Source organism: Phyllobates terribilis, unplaced genomic scaffold (genome assembly GCF_046119375.1).
Source record: "Phyllobates terribilis strain yellow unplaced genomic scaffold, ASM4611937v1 Scaffold_9__5_contigs__length_417890890, whole genome shotgun sequence".
NCBI classification, from domain to species: Eukaryota; Metazoa; Chordata; class Amphibia; order Anura; family Dendrobatidae; genus Phyllobates; species Phyllobates terribilis.
Genome location: NW_027362769.1, coordinates 178,775,558 through 178,791,400, shown reverse-complemented (window position 1 = coordinate 178,791,400; position 15,843 = coordinate 178,775,558). Strand labels below are relative to the sequence as shown.

General features: G+C 44.0%; 1 protein-coding gene across 1 annotated transcript in view; it reads left to right on the top strand.

Moving 5' to 3' along the window:
• The window catches only part of IGFBP2 (insulin like growth factor binding protein 2), a 72,254-nt gene extending 58,417 nt beyond the window's left edge, over positions 1-13,837 (top strand). The window contains exons 2-4 of the mRNA XM_073647457.1: positions 6,149-6,354; positions 7,807-7,947; positions 9,375-13,837. Coding sequence (XP_073503558.1) covers positions 6,149-6,354; positions 7,807-7,947; positions 9,375-9,530 — 503 coding nt within the window. The 3' untranslated portion in view covers positions 9,531-13,837. The remainder of the gene's footprint in view (positions 1-6,148; positions 6,355-7,806; positions 7,948-9,374) is intronic.
• Positions 13,838-15,843: the final 2,006 nt, after the last annotated feature.

Genomic DNA, 15,843 nt, shown 5'->3' with positions numbered 1-15,843 from the left:
TATTCTGAAATGTCGCATTGTTTCAGAATAAAACATAACTGGCTGCAATAATGCTGGTTCATGCTGCTTGTGAATCTGCTGACGGGTTCCCTATAATAGGATATGCTTCCTATTAGAAGATGATTAATTAAAATAGTGTAAAATATACATACAGATTTATACAGCCACCACTAGAGGGAGCTAATTACATACAGATTTATATAGCCACCACTAGGGGGAGCTCACTACATACAGATTTATACAGCCACCACTAGAGGGAGCTCACTGCATACAGATTTATACAGCCACCACTAGAGGGAGCTCACTACAAATAGATTTATACAGCCACCACTAGAGGGAGCTCATTACATACAGATTTATACCGCCACCACTAGGGGGAGCTCACTACATACAGATTTATACAGCCACCACTAGAGGGAGCTCACTACATACAGATTTATACAGCCACCACTAGACGGAGCTCACTACAAATAGATTTATACAGCCACCACTAGAGGGAGCTCATTACATACAGATTTATACCGCCACCACTAGGGGGAGCTCACTACATACAGATTTATACAGCCACCACTAGAGGGAGCTCACTGCATACAGATTATACAGCCACCACTAGGGGAAGCTCACTGCATAAAGATTTATACAGTCACCACTAGAGGGAGCTCACTACATACAGATTTATACAGCCACCACTAGAGGGAGCTCACTACATACAGATTTATACAGTCACCACTAGAGGGAGCTCACTGCATACAGATTATACAGCCACCACTAGGGGGAGCTCACTACATACAGATTTATACAGCCACCACTAGAGGGAGCTCACTGCATACAGATTATACAGCCACCACTAGGGGAAGCTCACTGCATAAAGATTTATACAGTCACCACTAGAGGGAGCTCACTACATACAGATTTATACAGCCACCACTAGAGGGAGCTCACTACATACAGATTTATACAGTCACCACTAGAGGGAGCTCACTACATACTGATTTAAACAGCCACCACTAGGGGAGCTCACTACATACAGATTTATACAGTCACCACTAGGGGGAGCTCACTACATACAGATTTATACAGCCACCACTAGGGAGAGCTCACTACATACAGATTTATACAGCCATCACTAGGGGGAGCTCACTACATACAGATTTATACAGCCACCACTAGGGGTTGCTCACTGCATACAGATTATACAGCCACCACTAGGGAGAGCTCACTACATACAGATTTATATAGCCACCACTAGAGGGAGCTCACTACATACAGATTTATACAGCCACCACTAGAGGGAGCTCACTACATACAGATTTATACAGCCACCACTAGGAGGAGCTCACTACATACAGATTTATACAGCCACCACTAGAGGGAGCTCACTACATACAGATTTATATAGCCACCACTAGGAGGAGCTCACTACATACAGATTTATACAGCCACCACTAGAGGGAGCTCACTACATACAGATTTATACAGCCACCACTAGGGGGAGCTCACTACATATAGATTTATACAGCCACCATTAGGGGGAGCTCACTACATATAGATTTATATAGCCATCACTAGGAGGAGCTCACTACATACAGATTTATACAGCCACCACTAGGAGGAACTCACTACATATACATATATACAGCCACCACTAGGAGGAGCTCACTACATATACATATATACAGCCACCACTAGGGGAAGCTCACTGCATAAAGATTTATACAGTCACCACTAGAGGGAGCTCACTGCATACAGATTATACAGCCACCACTAGGGGAAGCTCACTGCATAAAGATTTATACAGTCACCACTAGAGGGAGCTCACTACATACAGATTTATACAGCCACCACTAGAGGGAGCTCACTACATACAGATTTATACAGTCACCACTAGAGGGAGCTCACTACATACTGATTTAAACAGCCACCACTAGGGGAGCTCACTACATACAGATTTATACAGTCACCACTAGGGGGAGCTCTCTACATACAGATTTATACAGTCACCACTAGGGGGAGCTCACTACATACAGATTTATACAGCCACCACTAGAGGGAGCTCACTACATACAGATTTATACAGTCACCACTAGAGGGAGCTCACTACATACAGATTTATACAGCCACCACTAGGGGGAGCTCACTACATACAGATTTATACAGCCATCACTAGGGGGAGCTCACTACATACAGATTTATACAGCCACCACTAGGGGTTGCTCACTGCATACAGATTATACAGCCACCACTAGGGAGAGCTCACTACATACAGATTTATATAGCCACCACTAGAGGGAGCTCACTACATACAGATTTATACAGCCACCACTAGAGGGAGCTCACTACATACAGATTTATACAGCCACCACTAGGAGGAGCTCACTACATACAGATTTATACAGCCACCACTAGGAGGAGCTCACTACATACAGATTTATACAGCCACCACTAGAGGGAGCTCACTACATACAGATTTATACAGCCACCACTAGGGGGAGCTCACTACATATAGATTTATAAAGCCACCATTAGGGGCAGCTCACTACATATAGATTTATATAGCCATCACTAGGAGGAGCTCACTACATACAGATTTATACAGCCACCACTAGGAGGAGCTCACTACATATACATATATACAGCCACCACTAGGAGGAGCTCACTACATACAGATTTATACAGTCACCACTAGGGGGAGCTCACTACATACAGATTTATACAGCCACAACTAGGAGGAGCTCACTACCTACAGATTATACAGCCACCACTAGGAGGAGCTCACTACATACAGATTTATACAGCCACCACTAGAGGGAGCTCACTACATACAGATTTATACAGCCACCACTAGGGGGAGCTCACTACATATAGATTTATACAGCCACCATTAGGGGGAGCACACTACATATAGATTTATACAGCCATCACTAGGAGGAGCTCACTACATACAGATTTATACAGCCACCACTAGAGGGAGCTCACTACATACAGATTTATACAGCCACCACTAGGGGGGGCTCACTACATACAGATTTATACAGCCACCACTAGACGGAGCTCACTACAAATAGATTTATACAGCCACCACTAGAGGGAGCTCATTACATACAGATTTATACAGCCACCACTAGGGGGAGCTCACTACATACAGATTTATACAGCCACCACTAGAGGGAGCTCACTGCATACAGATTATACAGCCACCACTAGGGGAAGCTCACTGCATAAAGATTTATACAGTCACCACTAGAGGGAGCTCACTACATACAGATTTATACAGCCACCACTAGAGGGAGCTCACTACATACAGATTTATACAGTCAGCACTAGAGGGAGCTCACTACATACTGATTTAAACAGCCACCACTAGGGGAGCTCACTACATACAGATTTATACAGTCACCACTAGGGGGAGCTCACTACATACAGATTTATACAGTCACCACTAGGGGGAGCTCACTACATACAGATTTATACAGCCACCACTAGAGGGAGCTCACTACATACAGATTTATACAGCCACAACTAGAGGGAGCTCACTACATACAGATTTATACAGTCACCACTAGAGGGAGCTCACTACATACAGATTTATACAGCCATCACTAGGGGGAGCTCACTATATACAGATTTATACAGCCACCACTAGGGGGAGCTCACTACATACAGATTTATACAGCCATCACTAGGGGGAGCTCACTACATACAGATTTATACAGCCACCACTAGGGGGAGCTCACTGCATACAGATTATACAGCCACCACTAGGGGGAGCTCACTACATACAGATTTATATAGCCACCACTAGGAGGAGCTCACTACATACAGATTTATATAGCCACCACTAGAGGGAGCTCACTACATAAAGATTTATACAGCCACCACTAGAGGGAGCTCACTACATACTGATTTATACAGCCACCACTAGGGAGAGCTCACTACATACAGATTTATATAGCCACCACTAGGAGGAGCTCACTACATACAGATTTATATAGCCACCACTAGAGGGAGCTCACTACATACAGATTTATACAGCCACCACTAGAGGGAGCTCACTACATAGAGATTTATACAGCCACCACTAGGGGGAGCTCACTACATATAGATTTATACAGCCACCATTAGGGGGAGCTCACTACATATAGATTTATATAGCCATCACTAGGAGGAGCTCACTACATACAGATTTATACAGCCACCACTAGGAGGAGCTCACTACATATACATATATACAGCCACCACTAGGAGGAGCTCACTACATACAGATTTATACAGTCACCACTAGGGGGAGCTCACTACATACAGATTTATACAGCCACAACTAGGAGGAGCTCACTACATACAGATTTATACAGCCACCACTAGGAGGAGCTCACTACATACAGATTTATACAGCCACCACTAGAGGGAGCTCACTACATACAGATTTATACAGCCACCACTAGAGGGAGCTCACTACATACAGATTTATACAACCACCACTAGGGGGAGCTCACTACATATAGATTTATACAGCCACCATTAGGGGGAGCTCACTACATATAGATTTATACAGCCATCACTAGGAGGAGCTCACTACATACAGATTTATACAGCCACCACTAGGAGGAGCTCACTACATATACATATATACAGCCACCACTAGGAGGAGCTCACTACATACAGATTTATACAGCCACCACTAGGAGGCGCTCACTACATATACATATATACAGCCACCACTAGGGTTGATCACTACATACAGATTTATACAGTCACCACTAGGAGGAGCTCACTACATACAGATTTATACAGTCACCACTAGGGGGAGCTCACTACATACAGATTTATACAGTCACCACTAGAGGGAGCTCACTACATACAGATTTATACAGCCACCACTAGAGGGAGCTCACTACATACAGATTTATACAGCCACCACTAGAGGGAGCTCACTACATACAGATTTATACAGCCACCACTAGAGGGAGCTCACTACATACAGATTTATACAGCCACCACTAGAGGGAGCTCACTACATACAGATTTATACAGCCACCACTAGGGGGGGCTCACTACATACAGATTTATGCAGCCACCACTAGGAGGAGCTCACTACATACAGATTTATACAGCCACCACTAGAGGGAGCTCACTACATACAGATTTATACAGCCACCACTAGGGGGAGCTCACTACATACAGATAAATACAGCCACCACTAGGAGGAGCTCACTACATATAGATTTATACAGCCATCACTAGGAGGAGCTCACTACATACAGATTTATACAGTCACCACTAGGAGGAGCTCACTACATACAGATTTATACAGCCACCACTAGGAGGAGCTCACTACATACAGATTTATACAGCCACCACTAGAGGGAGCTCACTACATACAGATTTATACAGCCACCACTAGGGGGAGCTCACTACATACAGATAAATACAGCCACCACTAGGAGGAGCTCACTACATATAGATTTATACAGCCATCACTAGGAGGAGCTCACTACATACAGATTTATACAGTCACCACTAGGAGGAGCTCACTACATACAGATTTATACAGTCACCACTAGGAGGAGCTCACTACATACAGATTTATACAGCCACCACTAGGAGGAGCTCACTACATATACATATATACAGCCACCACTAGGGTTGATCACTACATACAGATTTATACTGTCACCACTAGGAGGAGCTCACTACATACAGATTTATACAGCCACCACTAGAGGGAGCTCACTTCAGACATAATATACAGCCACCACTAGGGGCGCTCACTACATACAGATTTATACAGCCACCACTAGGGGGAGCTCACTACATACAGATTTATACAGCCATCACTAGGAGGAGCTCACTACATACAGATTTATACAGCCACCACTAGAGGGAGCTCACTACATACAGATTTATACAGCCACCACTAGAGGGAGCTCACTTCAGACATAATATACAGCCATGTTGTACTCACATATCGCTATCACCCTTTGCAGAGAAACACCTACAGCAGCAATGAGCCTCAGTCATTGCTCACACCGCTGAGGCTAAATGAAAGCTGAGCTGATTGGTAGCTCTGATAACATGAAAGCTGTGCTGTGATTGGTTGCTGATAACTGTGCCCATTGGTTGAGCCTCATTACACGTCTTCTTTCGCCAGATATTCTGGAGGAGCGCTCGGACGGCATGCTGATGGATAACAACTTGGAAGCAGGAACGATGGTGACCGATAATCAGCCAAAACCTCCCTCAAAAAATCCGGTAAAGGAAGATGCTGTAAACCGCAGGAGAGCCAGCGAAAATCACCGCTCAAAAGTCAACAAACTTAATGATGAGAAGAAGAACCAGAGACAGTCAGCACAAAGGGTGAGATGCCCAAGAGCAGCGGGTAAAGGCCTGCAGCTCCTGGAGGGCCCGGCGGCCAAGGGCCCCGTCACTGTCATTATGCAGCATGGTAGGATGGTTGTCAGCTCCTAACCCGTCTAAGATCAGCGACGCTTCAGCCTTAATTCATCATTTGCATTTTTTTTTAAACTTCCTCCTTTTTTTTTTGTCTTTTATTCATTGACATTTTTTTTTTCATTGCCCACAGCGGTGAACATTGAAAAACAAACAAAAAAAACAGGTGAACACATAAAATAGACTTTAAAATGGCGTAAATTAAAAGAGGAATTAGGCACAAAGGAAAAAACAGGTGAAAAGTACCAAAAAAAACAGACAAAGAACGGCACCAATTGATTTGGGCCCACTGGGGCGTTTATTTTGGGCTAGAAATCATTTTTGAAAATGGATTCGTGAAACGTTTTGCACCATTTGCCTTCTGTGGCCTTTATGTTGCACTGTTTATTTCTGGCTGCGGAATGAGTGAACTGAGAATCCATTAGTAAGCCGGTAGGACGGTCTAGTAAGGAGTTTGTAACTTTTTTATCTGTCTTTTGCTAAATTCCGCTCAGCTGATTTATGCCGCATCAAAATTGAATGTGCAGTGAAATATAAATATAAATGCCTGAATAGGGAAAATATATATTCTTGTACCGTGTTAGCCAGTAGATAGAAAAATATTTAGATTTCAGAGTCCTCAGTGGTTGATACCTTTTAATGGCTAACTGAAAAGATAGTTATAAAAATTGCAGCTTTCAAGACTACTCTTCATCAGGCATAGTGTAACATAAAATCTGAAGAGTCAAATACACAACAGGACACAGAAAAAATGCAATAGATGAGACAAGTGACGCAAAGCAGAACTTTGAGTATAAGAGAGACGTAAATATTGGAGAAGTTCATAGATAAGGACTGTGAAAGTATTATTGTTCGGTGATTGAGGTCTGGTCGAGTTTTGAAGTGCACATTCCTTAGTTGATGTAGAATGACATCAATTCTTCATGTCACTTGTCTCATCTATTGCATTTATTTCTGTGTCTTATTGTGTGTTAATATGTGACTCTTCAGATTTTCTGCTATACTTTGCCTGATGAAGAGACCTGAGTAGTCTCGAAAGCTTGCAATTTGTTACCATCTTTTCAGTTAGCCATTAGAAGGTATCAACCACTGAGGACTCTCAAATCTAAAAATTTTTGAAGAATGACCCCAAAGATGAACAACCCCTGCACCACAATCACCAGAGGAAGAGGGGGATAAATGCCGAGAACGTAGGACATACAAGATACAAAGTGCATCATATAAATGAGGCAACACATAAGAAGGAAACACAGTTGATGGGCTCGTTACAATGTATCTGTGTAGATAAGGCCATATAATGTTTAGTGAGAGATTGGTCCAATATTGCACAGATCTTACAGGCTTCGCCCCCATTTTCAGAGTCTGTGTCAGCAGCAGTTGGATCAGGTTTTGGAGCGGATTTCCTCCATGAATCTCCCTGATGAGCGAGCACCGCTGGAACATCTCTACTCCCTTCATATCCCGAACTGCGACAAGAACGGTCTCTTCAACCTCAAACAGGTGCGTCCATGCTGGATTCGCCGGACCCCCGGAAAGCTTCATGATTCTATAATGGGAACATCTGCGGCTTCAATATACCTTGTTTCAGTTCCTTATCTTCTACTTCTGCACGACCTCTGCTTGCTATCAGTGAATGGGAACACGCATGCTTACATTTAGAGGTTAAACCGCTGAGGAGAGCTGCTTCTCACAGCTGGAGGTTTGCTACAATTACATCCAGATTAGACTATGCTCTGTTAGATAGCCACATTGGCTGCACAGATTTCTCTGCTGATCGTTTGCTACAATGCGTTACTGCTGGTAAATTAAGATAGCGCTGTATACACTGATACTGCCATTATATGGGCTTTTTACCTCTGAAAGCAACCAAACATATTGACATTATACATAAACTATTGGGAAAATTGCAAAACTTTTCAGTAAAGTGCGGATCAAAAGATTTTCCAATATTTATAAATTGTGCAAAGCATTTCACTGCGGTGTCATTTACTAATCTGCGACTGTGAGCCCCCCGTAAGCCGGTGTCACATACCCGTCTCCTACTCTACACATATACGAGATGTGGTATCTCAGCTGTCTCTTTTCTCATGTCTCCTCCTCACATCGGTGCTTTCCGTCTCCCAGTCTAGTTGTCACATAGAGATAGATATCGCAGTCAGTGAGCACCAGAGCGAGGACTAATCTGTAATAGAGGTGGCCGGGTGCAGACAGCTGTAAATGGAGACAATGCCTCTGCAGAATAATCACGGAGACGATCCTCCAGTAATCCCATCAACAGCGAGCAGCATAAAAACACCTGTGCTGCACAGAGCTGGAAATCTAAACCCATTTAAAGGGAACCTGTCATCTTGGAAAATGCTATTTACCTGCAGATATAGGGTTAATTTGCAAGTAAATAGCATAACAATGCTGCCCACCGCCTTACTGAAGTGTGACGACCGGGAGAAAATGAACGTATTTCCGTCACAGAGCCTATTACGGAGCTGCTACGGTCAGCGTTCACTATACTGCGTACTATACTGTGAGCGGCGCTGTCAGCACGCGCCCGCACATTGATTGACAGCTCGCTCGCTCGCTCTGCATAGTTGCAGTGCACCACAAGCTGTCAATCAAAGTGCTGGGGCGTGCTGACAGTATAGTACGCAGTGTAGTGAGTGGGAACTAAAGCTGCTCCATGCACACCTCAATGACTGAAAGCTGGAGGCTCCAGGAAGGAAATAAGTTCATGTTCTCCCGGTAGCGACACTTTCTATAAGGCGGCCGGGCAGCATTGCTACATTATATATTACCGGCTGATTAACCCTATGCCTAAAAGTAATAATAGTTATTGTGTTTTCTGAGGTTCACTGTAAGTATGTAGCAATAAGTATATAAAAGTTATGTGGTTTATACTTTACTGACATCTCTTCTCTCGTCTCCCGCCATAGTGTAAGATGTCCCTGAACGGTCAGCGAGGAGAATGCTGGTGTGTCAACCCCAATACTGGAAAGATGATTTCTGGAGCTCCTACGATTCGAGGCGACCCAGAGTGTCACCTGTATTACACGCACCCCGAAGAGGAGCGCAAGCAGCGCGCCCACTAATTGACTGTCCAGGCAATCCCCCGCACGCTGCCAGCTGCTCTCAATCTCCCTATTTATACCATAGGGTCACTGGCAGTTTTGTAAGTGGGCTGGTTCATGTCTGAGCTCTTTGCCAAATCTCGTGCCAACAGGTGCCATATTTCTTAAGACCATCCCAGTTCCAAAACTCGACCGACATGACCCCCTAAATGACAAACAGCACAGGTTTACACCCAAACCAGCACCTTCCAGCCGTGAGCTGGGAGACCGGCACAATAGTTTTCCCAGCATTGAATCTACATTTCCAAAGACCGTTCAGTCAGATCCGGCATCTCTAGGGCCGACGGTGTCCGTGCCTGGTCCATAACCAGTAGTGGAAGGCCGCCATGCCACGTGCCACCTTTCAATCATAGCTATGAAACAATGTATCATTCTTGCTTGTTGTTTATTATATCATTGCAAATGTTGGATTCTGTGAGATTCATTACAGGTTGTCGACGTTACTTTCTATAGTTGCTCTCAGTGTATTTGGTAAATTATGGGTCAGGGGTTCAGCAATTGTAGTTAACTGCAACCTCAAAGAAACTTTCCAGCAGAACCATCTCCAAGCAAACGGCAGGTGTCTTAAAGCAACAACTTGCTGGGTGTGATACTTTCCTGCGTGGGAATAAGGAGGCTGCACTACACAGGTTGGGGGTCAGCTGCTGTAGACACTGTCATATTCAGGTATCACTGGTTACTAAAGCAGAATGCAAGAGACTAACAATCTCATCATTGCTAGTAATAATATCATATGCTGAAAAGCACAGAGGTTTGCTCATCATTTCCATTATGGCTAATGATACCAGGAGAAGAATCCCTGGCCATAAGATTGTAATGCTTAATGTATCAGTGATGTACCAAGAAAAGGATGCATTAGCCTTAAATTGATACATAGTCTCAAGTGAGAACCTTCCTAACATCCACCTGAAATACATTAATACATTACATTTTTAGTTATTTCTTGATCATTTATTAGTATCGGGGGGACACAAAATGAGAAGATCCCCTCCAGGTGTATGTCCACCTTATCATACTGCTACCGTTTGTTTCTGCCACCATTGTGGGGTCTGTGGGCAGGGAAGCCCAGTGTGGCAGAGAAGAGGTTAACTAACTGCTTCTTTCCCCCACTTTTATCAGCCCTCATAGCATCTGCTTTGGCTTTAAATAAATATATATATATATATATATATATATATATATATATATATATAGAATAGATTCAGACACAAATGCAGAGAAGTTTGTCCTAAGGAAATGGAGCAACGAGTCCACAAAGTGACCTCATAATATGGCGTCGTAGTAAGATACTATGTAACACAGTATGATTTAGGCTTCATGATAAGACATATTTAATGCATACTTGTATGTTATTAGATACAAACCTATATACCTCTTGTTCTTTAAGCAAAAATTGCTGAATGGTGTTCATTGTTTTCAATAGCCGAAAGTGAATCTCCACAATTAGTTTTCATATGTTCAACAATCTGTGCATCTTTTTAGTGGCCAAAGCTGTGTTTTTTTGATGCACAGTATCAAATCCCCTCAATGGACTTATATAGACTCTCTATGTACAGAGATACCAGATGCAATTCTGTCTGCAGCCACCACTAGGGGGAGCTCCCTGTATACAGAGATACATGATAAGATCCTGTCTGCAGGCACCACTAGGGGGAGCTCTCTATATACAGAGATACATGATAAGATTCTGTCTGCAGTCACCACTAGGGGGAGCTCCCTGTATACAGAGATACATGATAAGATTCTGTCTGCAGTCACCACTAGGGGGAGCTCCCTGTATACAGAGATACATGATAAGATCCTGTCTGCAGCCACCACTAGGGGGATGTTCACTGTATACAGAGATACATGATAAGATCCTGTCTGCAGCCACCACTAGGGGGAGCTCTCTATATACAGAGATACATGATAAGATTCTGTCTGCAGCCACCACTAGGGGGAGCTCCCTGTATACAGAGATACATAAGATCCTGTCTGCAGCCACCACTAGGGGGAGCTCCCTGTATACAGAGATACATGATAAGATCCTGTCTGCAGCCACCACTAGGGGGAGCTCCCTGTATACAGAGATACATGATAAGATCCTGTCTGCAGCCACCACTAGGGGGAGCTCTCTATATACAGAGATACATGATTAGATCCTGTCTGCAGCCACCACTAGGGGGAGCTCCCTGTATACAGAGATACATGATAAGATCCTGTCTGCAGCCACCACTAGGGGGATGTTCACTGTATACAGAGATACATGATAAGATCCTGTCTGCAGCCACCACTAGGGGGAGCTCCCTGTATACAGAGATACATGATAAGATCCTGTCTGCAGCCACCACTAGGGGGAGCTCCCTGTATACAGAGATACATGATAAGATCCTGTCTGCAGCCACCACTAGGGGGAGCTCTCTATATACAGAGATACATGATTAGATCCTGTCTGCAGCCACCACTAGGGGGAGCTCCCTGTATACAGAGATACATGATAAGATCCTGTCTGCAGCCACCACTAGGGGGATGTTCACTGTATACAGAGTTACATGATAAGATTCTGTCTGCAGTCACCACTAGGGGGAGCTCCCTGTATATAGAGATACATGATAAGATCCTGTCTGCAGCCACCACTAGGGGGAGCTCTCTATATACAGAGATACATGATAAGATCCTGTCTGCAGCCACCACTAGGGGGAGCTCCCTGTATACAGAGATACATGATAAGATCCTGTCTGCAGCCACCACTAGGGGGAGCTCCCTGTATACAGAGATACATGATAAGATTCTGTCTGCAGCCTCCACTAGGGGGAGCTCCCTGTATACAGAGATACATGATAAGATCCTGTCTGCAGCCACCACTAGGGGGAGCTCCCTGTATACAGAGATACATGATAAGATCCTGTCTGCAGCCACCACTAGGGGGAGCTCCCTGTATACAGAGATACATGATAAGATCCTGTCTGCAGCCACCACTTGGGGGAGCTCCCTGTATACAGAGATACATGATAAGATCCTGTCTACAGCCACCACTAGGGGGAGCTCCCTGTATACAGAGATACATGATAATATCCTGTCTGCAGCCACCACTAGGGGGAGCTCCCTGTATACAGAGATACATGATAAGATCCTGTCTGCAGCCACCACTAGGGGGAGCTCCCTGTATACAGAGATACATGATAAGATCCTGTCGGCAGCCACTACTAGGGGGAGCTCCCTGTATACAGAAATACATAAGATCCTGTCTGTAGCCACCACTAGGGGGAGCTCCCTGTATACAGAGATACACGATAAGATCCTGTCTGCAGCCACCACTAGGGGGAGCTCCCTGTATACAGAGATACATGATAAGATCCTGTCTGCAGCCACCTCTAGGGGGAGCTCCCTGTATACAGAGATACATGATAAGATCCTGTCTGCAGCCACCACTAGGGGGAGCTCCCTGTATACAGAGATACATGATAAGATTCTATCTGCAGCAACCACTAGGGGGAGCTCCCTGTATACAGAGATACATGATAAGATCCTGTCGGCAGCCACTACTAGGGGGAGCTCCCTGTATACAGAAATACATAAGATCCTGTCTGTAGCCACCACTAGGGGGAGCTCCCTGTATACAGAGATACACGATAAGATCCTGTCTGCAGCCACCACTAGGGGGAGCTCCCTGTATACAGAGATACATGATAAGATCCTGTCTGCAGCCACCTCTAGGGGGAGCTCCCTGTATACAGAGATACATGATAAGATCCTGTCTGCAGCCACCACTAGGGGGAGCTCCCTGTATACAGAGATACATGATAAGATTCTATCTGCAGCAACCACTAGGGGGAGCTCCCTGTATACAGAGATACATGATAAGATCCTGTCTGCAGCCACCACTAGGGGGAGCTCCCTGTATACAGAGATACATGATAAGATCCTGTCTGCAGCCACCACTAGGAGGATGTTCACTGTATGCATGACGCTCCTGAGCTCCCTCTAGTGTTGGCTGATAGCAGATTTTTATCACTTTTCTCTAAGTGTGTGCTCCCTTCTGTGTTTTCCCATAAACTCATAACCCATAGTTGCAGGGAAAGTCTTCCACCTTGACCGTTGGCTTTTGCATCCTTAAATCTATTACTAAGAAATCCTGAAACGTTTGCGGTTTGTAACGTGGTGTTGATTAAATAAATGCTGCTTCTTGACGATTGTTCTACTTCGCAGTGGAAACGTATTCTGTATTCTTGTGTGCGATGTTTGCCTGCCCCATGTGCATCTTTTTAATAAAATGTATTTGTACAGTCCCCTAGGGGGGAGATTATGTGATGTGGACCCAGCCCATTCTCATTACTTCCAGACAATCACCGTATTTGCAGGGACTTGTGTCTGTGCAGATCTGTTCTTGTTTCTGCTTCAGTTAATGGATTGTCTTATGTTATATATATTATGCTTTATCTGTATTTTTGTATCTAGTGGACCTTAAAGTGCAAGTTTCATCCACAAAAGAAAAATACTCTGACCAGGTCGGATCGACATTCTTACCTGTAGGGGGCAGTATAGCGGGCTGTGATGGTGGAGTAAAGACATTCAGCTTGTGTAAAACAGTGATAGGCAGAAATGTGCTCAGAGTAATTGTCACTTCCCTTCCCCCACTCTTGCAAGATAAGCATCAGGGGGCAACACTGAGCAAAGAAAAGCCCCTCTTAGTGTATGGAGAGAGTGCAATCTGCTCTCCATGCCAAGTCATAATGGGAAGGACATTCAGAATTAACTAATTGAAGGGATTGTCGTAAGCTTGCACTTCATCAGACATCCAAAGATAGGTCATAAGGTGCTGATTGGTTGGGGTCTCACTTATGGGCTCCGTCACCAATCACAAGAACACAGTTATGGAGTCTTCTGAATTGACACTCATTGATTTTTCTGGTATCCTGTCAATGTTTAGGTTTCTTCCTGCAGTGTTCCCTCCTCCATGATAAGCCTGGTAAAAAAAAAGGGTAAAAAAAAAACCATCAACCCCCCCATTTAATTTGGAATTGCCTAATATAATTACAGATGCAGTCTGTACATTGACCACAAGGTGGCATCTCTGAGTGCCCCATGTACATTCTCAGGGGGCTTCTTTTTTTTACTTGCAGTTCTGTATTGATCTGTAACTGTAAACATTTGATGAAATCTTTGCATGCTGATAAAGTTTAATGATTATTGGCACTGCAGAACATGCAGCTCCCTGCACTTATAAGGACATGGAATAAACTTTTTCACAAGTTGGTTGCTGTAGTCATTCCGTTTAAATTATATATTTTTCAGGTAAAATCGTAGTAAAATATCAAACATTCAACCACTCCTGTAATTTCAGAATGAGCTCCTGTGTGTACAAGAGGAATAACACTATTTCTGGCCATTATATCTATCACTGGTGTTCTGCATTTACCGTTTTTCCCCTTTGCAGGCTCTGTCTCTAACTTTCAGTTGTCTCTGAGCTGGTGGGTGTAGAAGAGCGGCTATGATGTCTCCCATACACAGCACACACGGACACGAGGGATTCCTGCTCTTCTGTCTTGATGTAGAACATATTCGGAAGCAGCAGCAGCAGCATGGAGGACATTATACAGCAGTACTGAGCATTGTAGCTATGAATCCAGCTCTCGGTTGAGAGAAAACACTTACTATAAAGCATCAACATGGGGGCATTATACAGCAATACTGAGCAGCCCAACTGTGAATCAAGCACTGGGGTGAGATAAAACATTTACTAGAAATCAGCAGCATGGAGGACAGCATATAGCAGTACTAAGCATTGTAGTTGTGAATCCAGCTCTGTGCACCTCTCTTTCGTTCTGCTCCTTCCTTCTCCAATCTTCATAGGCTTTAATAAGCAACAGTAATCTTATTCCCCTTGAGCTGGAAGTTTGTCTTGTCTGAGGAATAAATGAGTTCAAGAGGCAAGAAAATGAGAAGAAGAGGCTTATACGTGAGGAAAGAAGCTGATTTCCCTGATGAGATTTATTACAAAATTATTTATTCACTTGTAAAATCCATTCGTGCAGTTTATTGAAACAACAGTGACCATTTGAAGAGCCTTTATAAAACGCTCATATAGTTCACGTATCATACTGCCATATTGTTCCCATAAAAAGCCGTCATAAATCACCTGCATAATACTGTCACATAAACCCTACCGTATTATTCCCATAAAATTATGCCCTATAATTCCTTTATACCACCATTCAGTTTCTAAAGGGGCATTTCAAGCCATCTTGGATAATCCCCTTGAACATAGACGATTCTTGGGCTGCAGCAGCCCCGC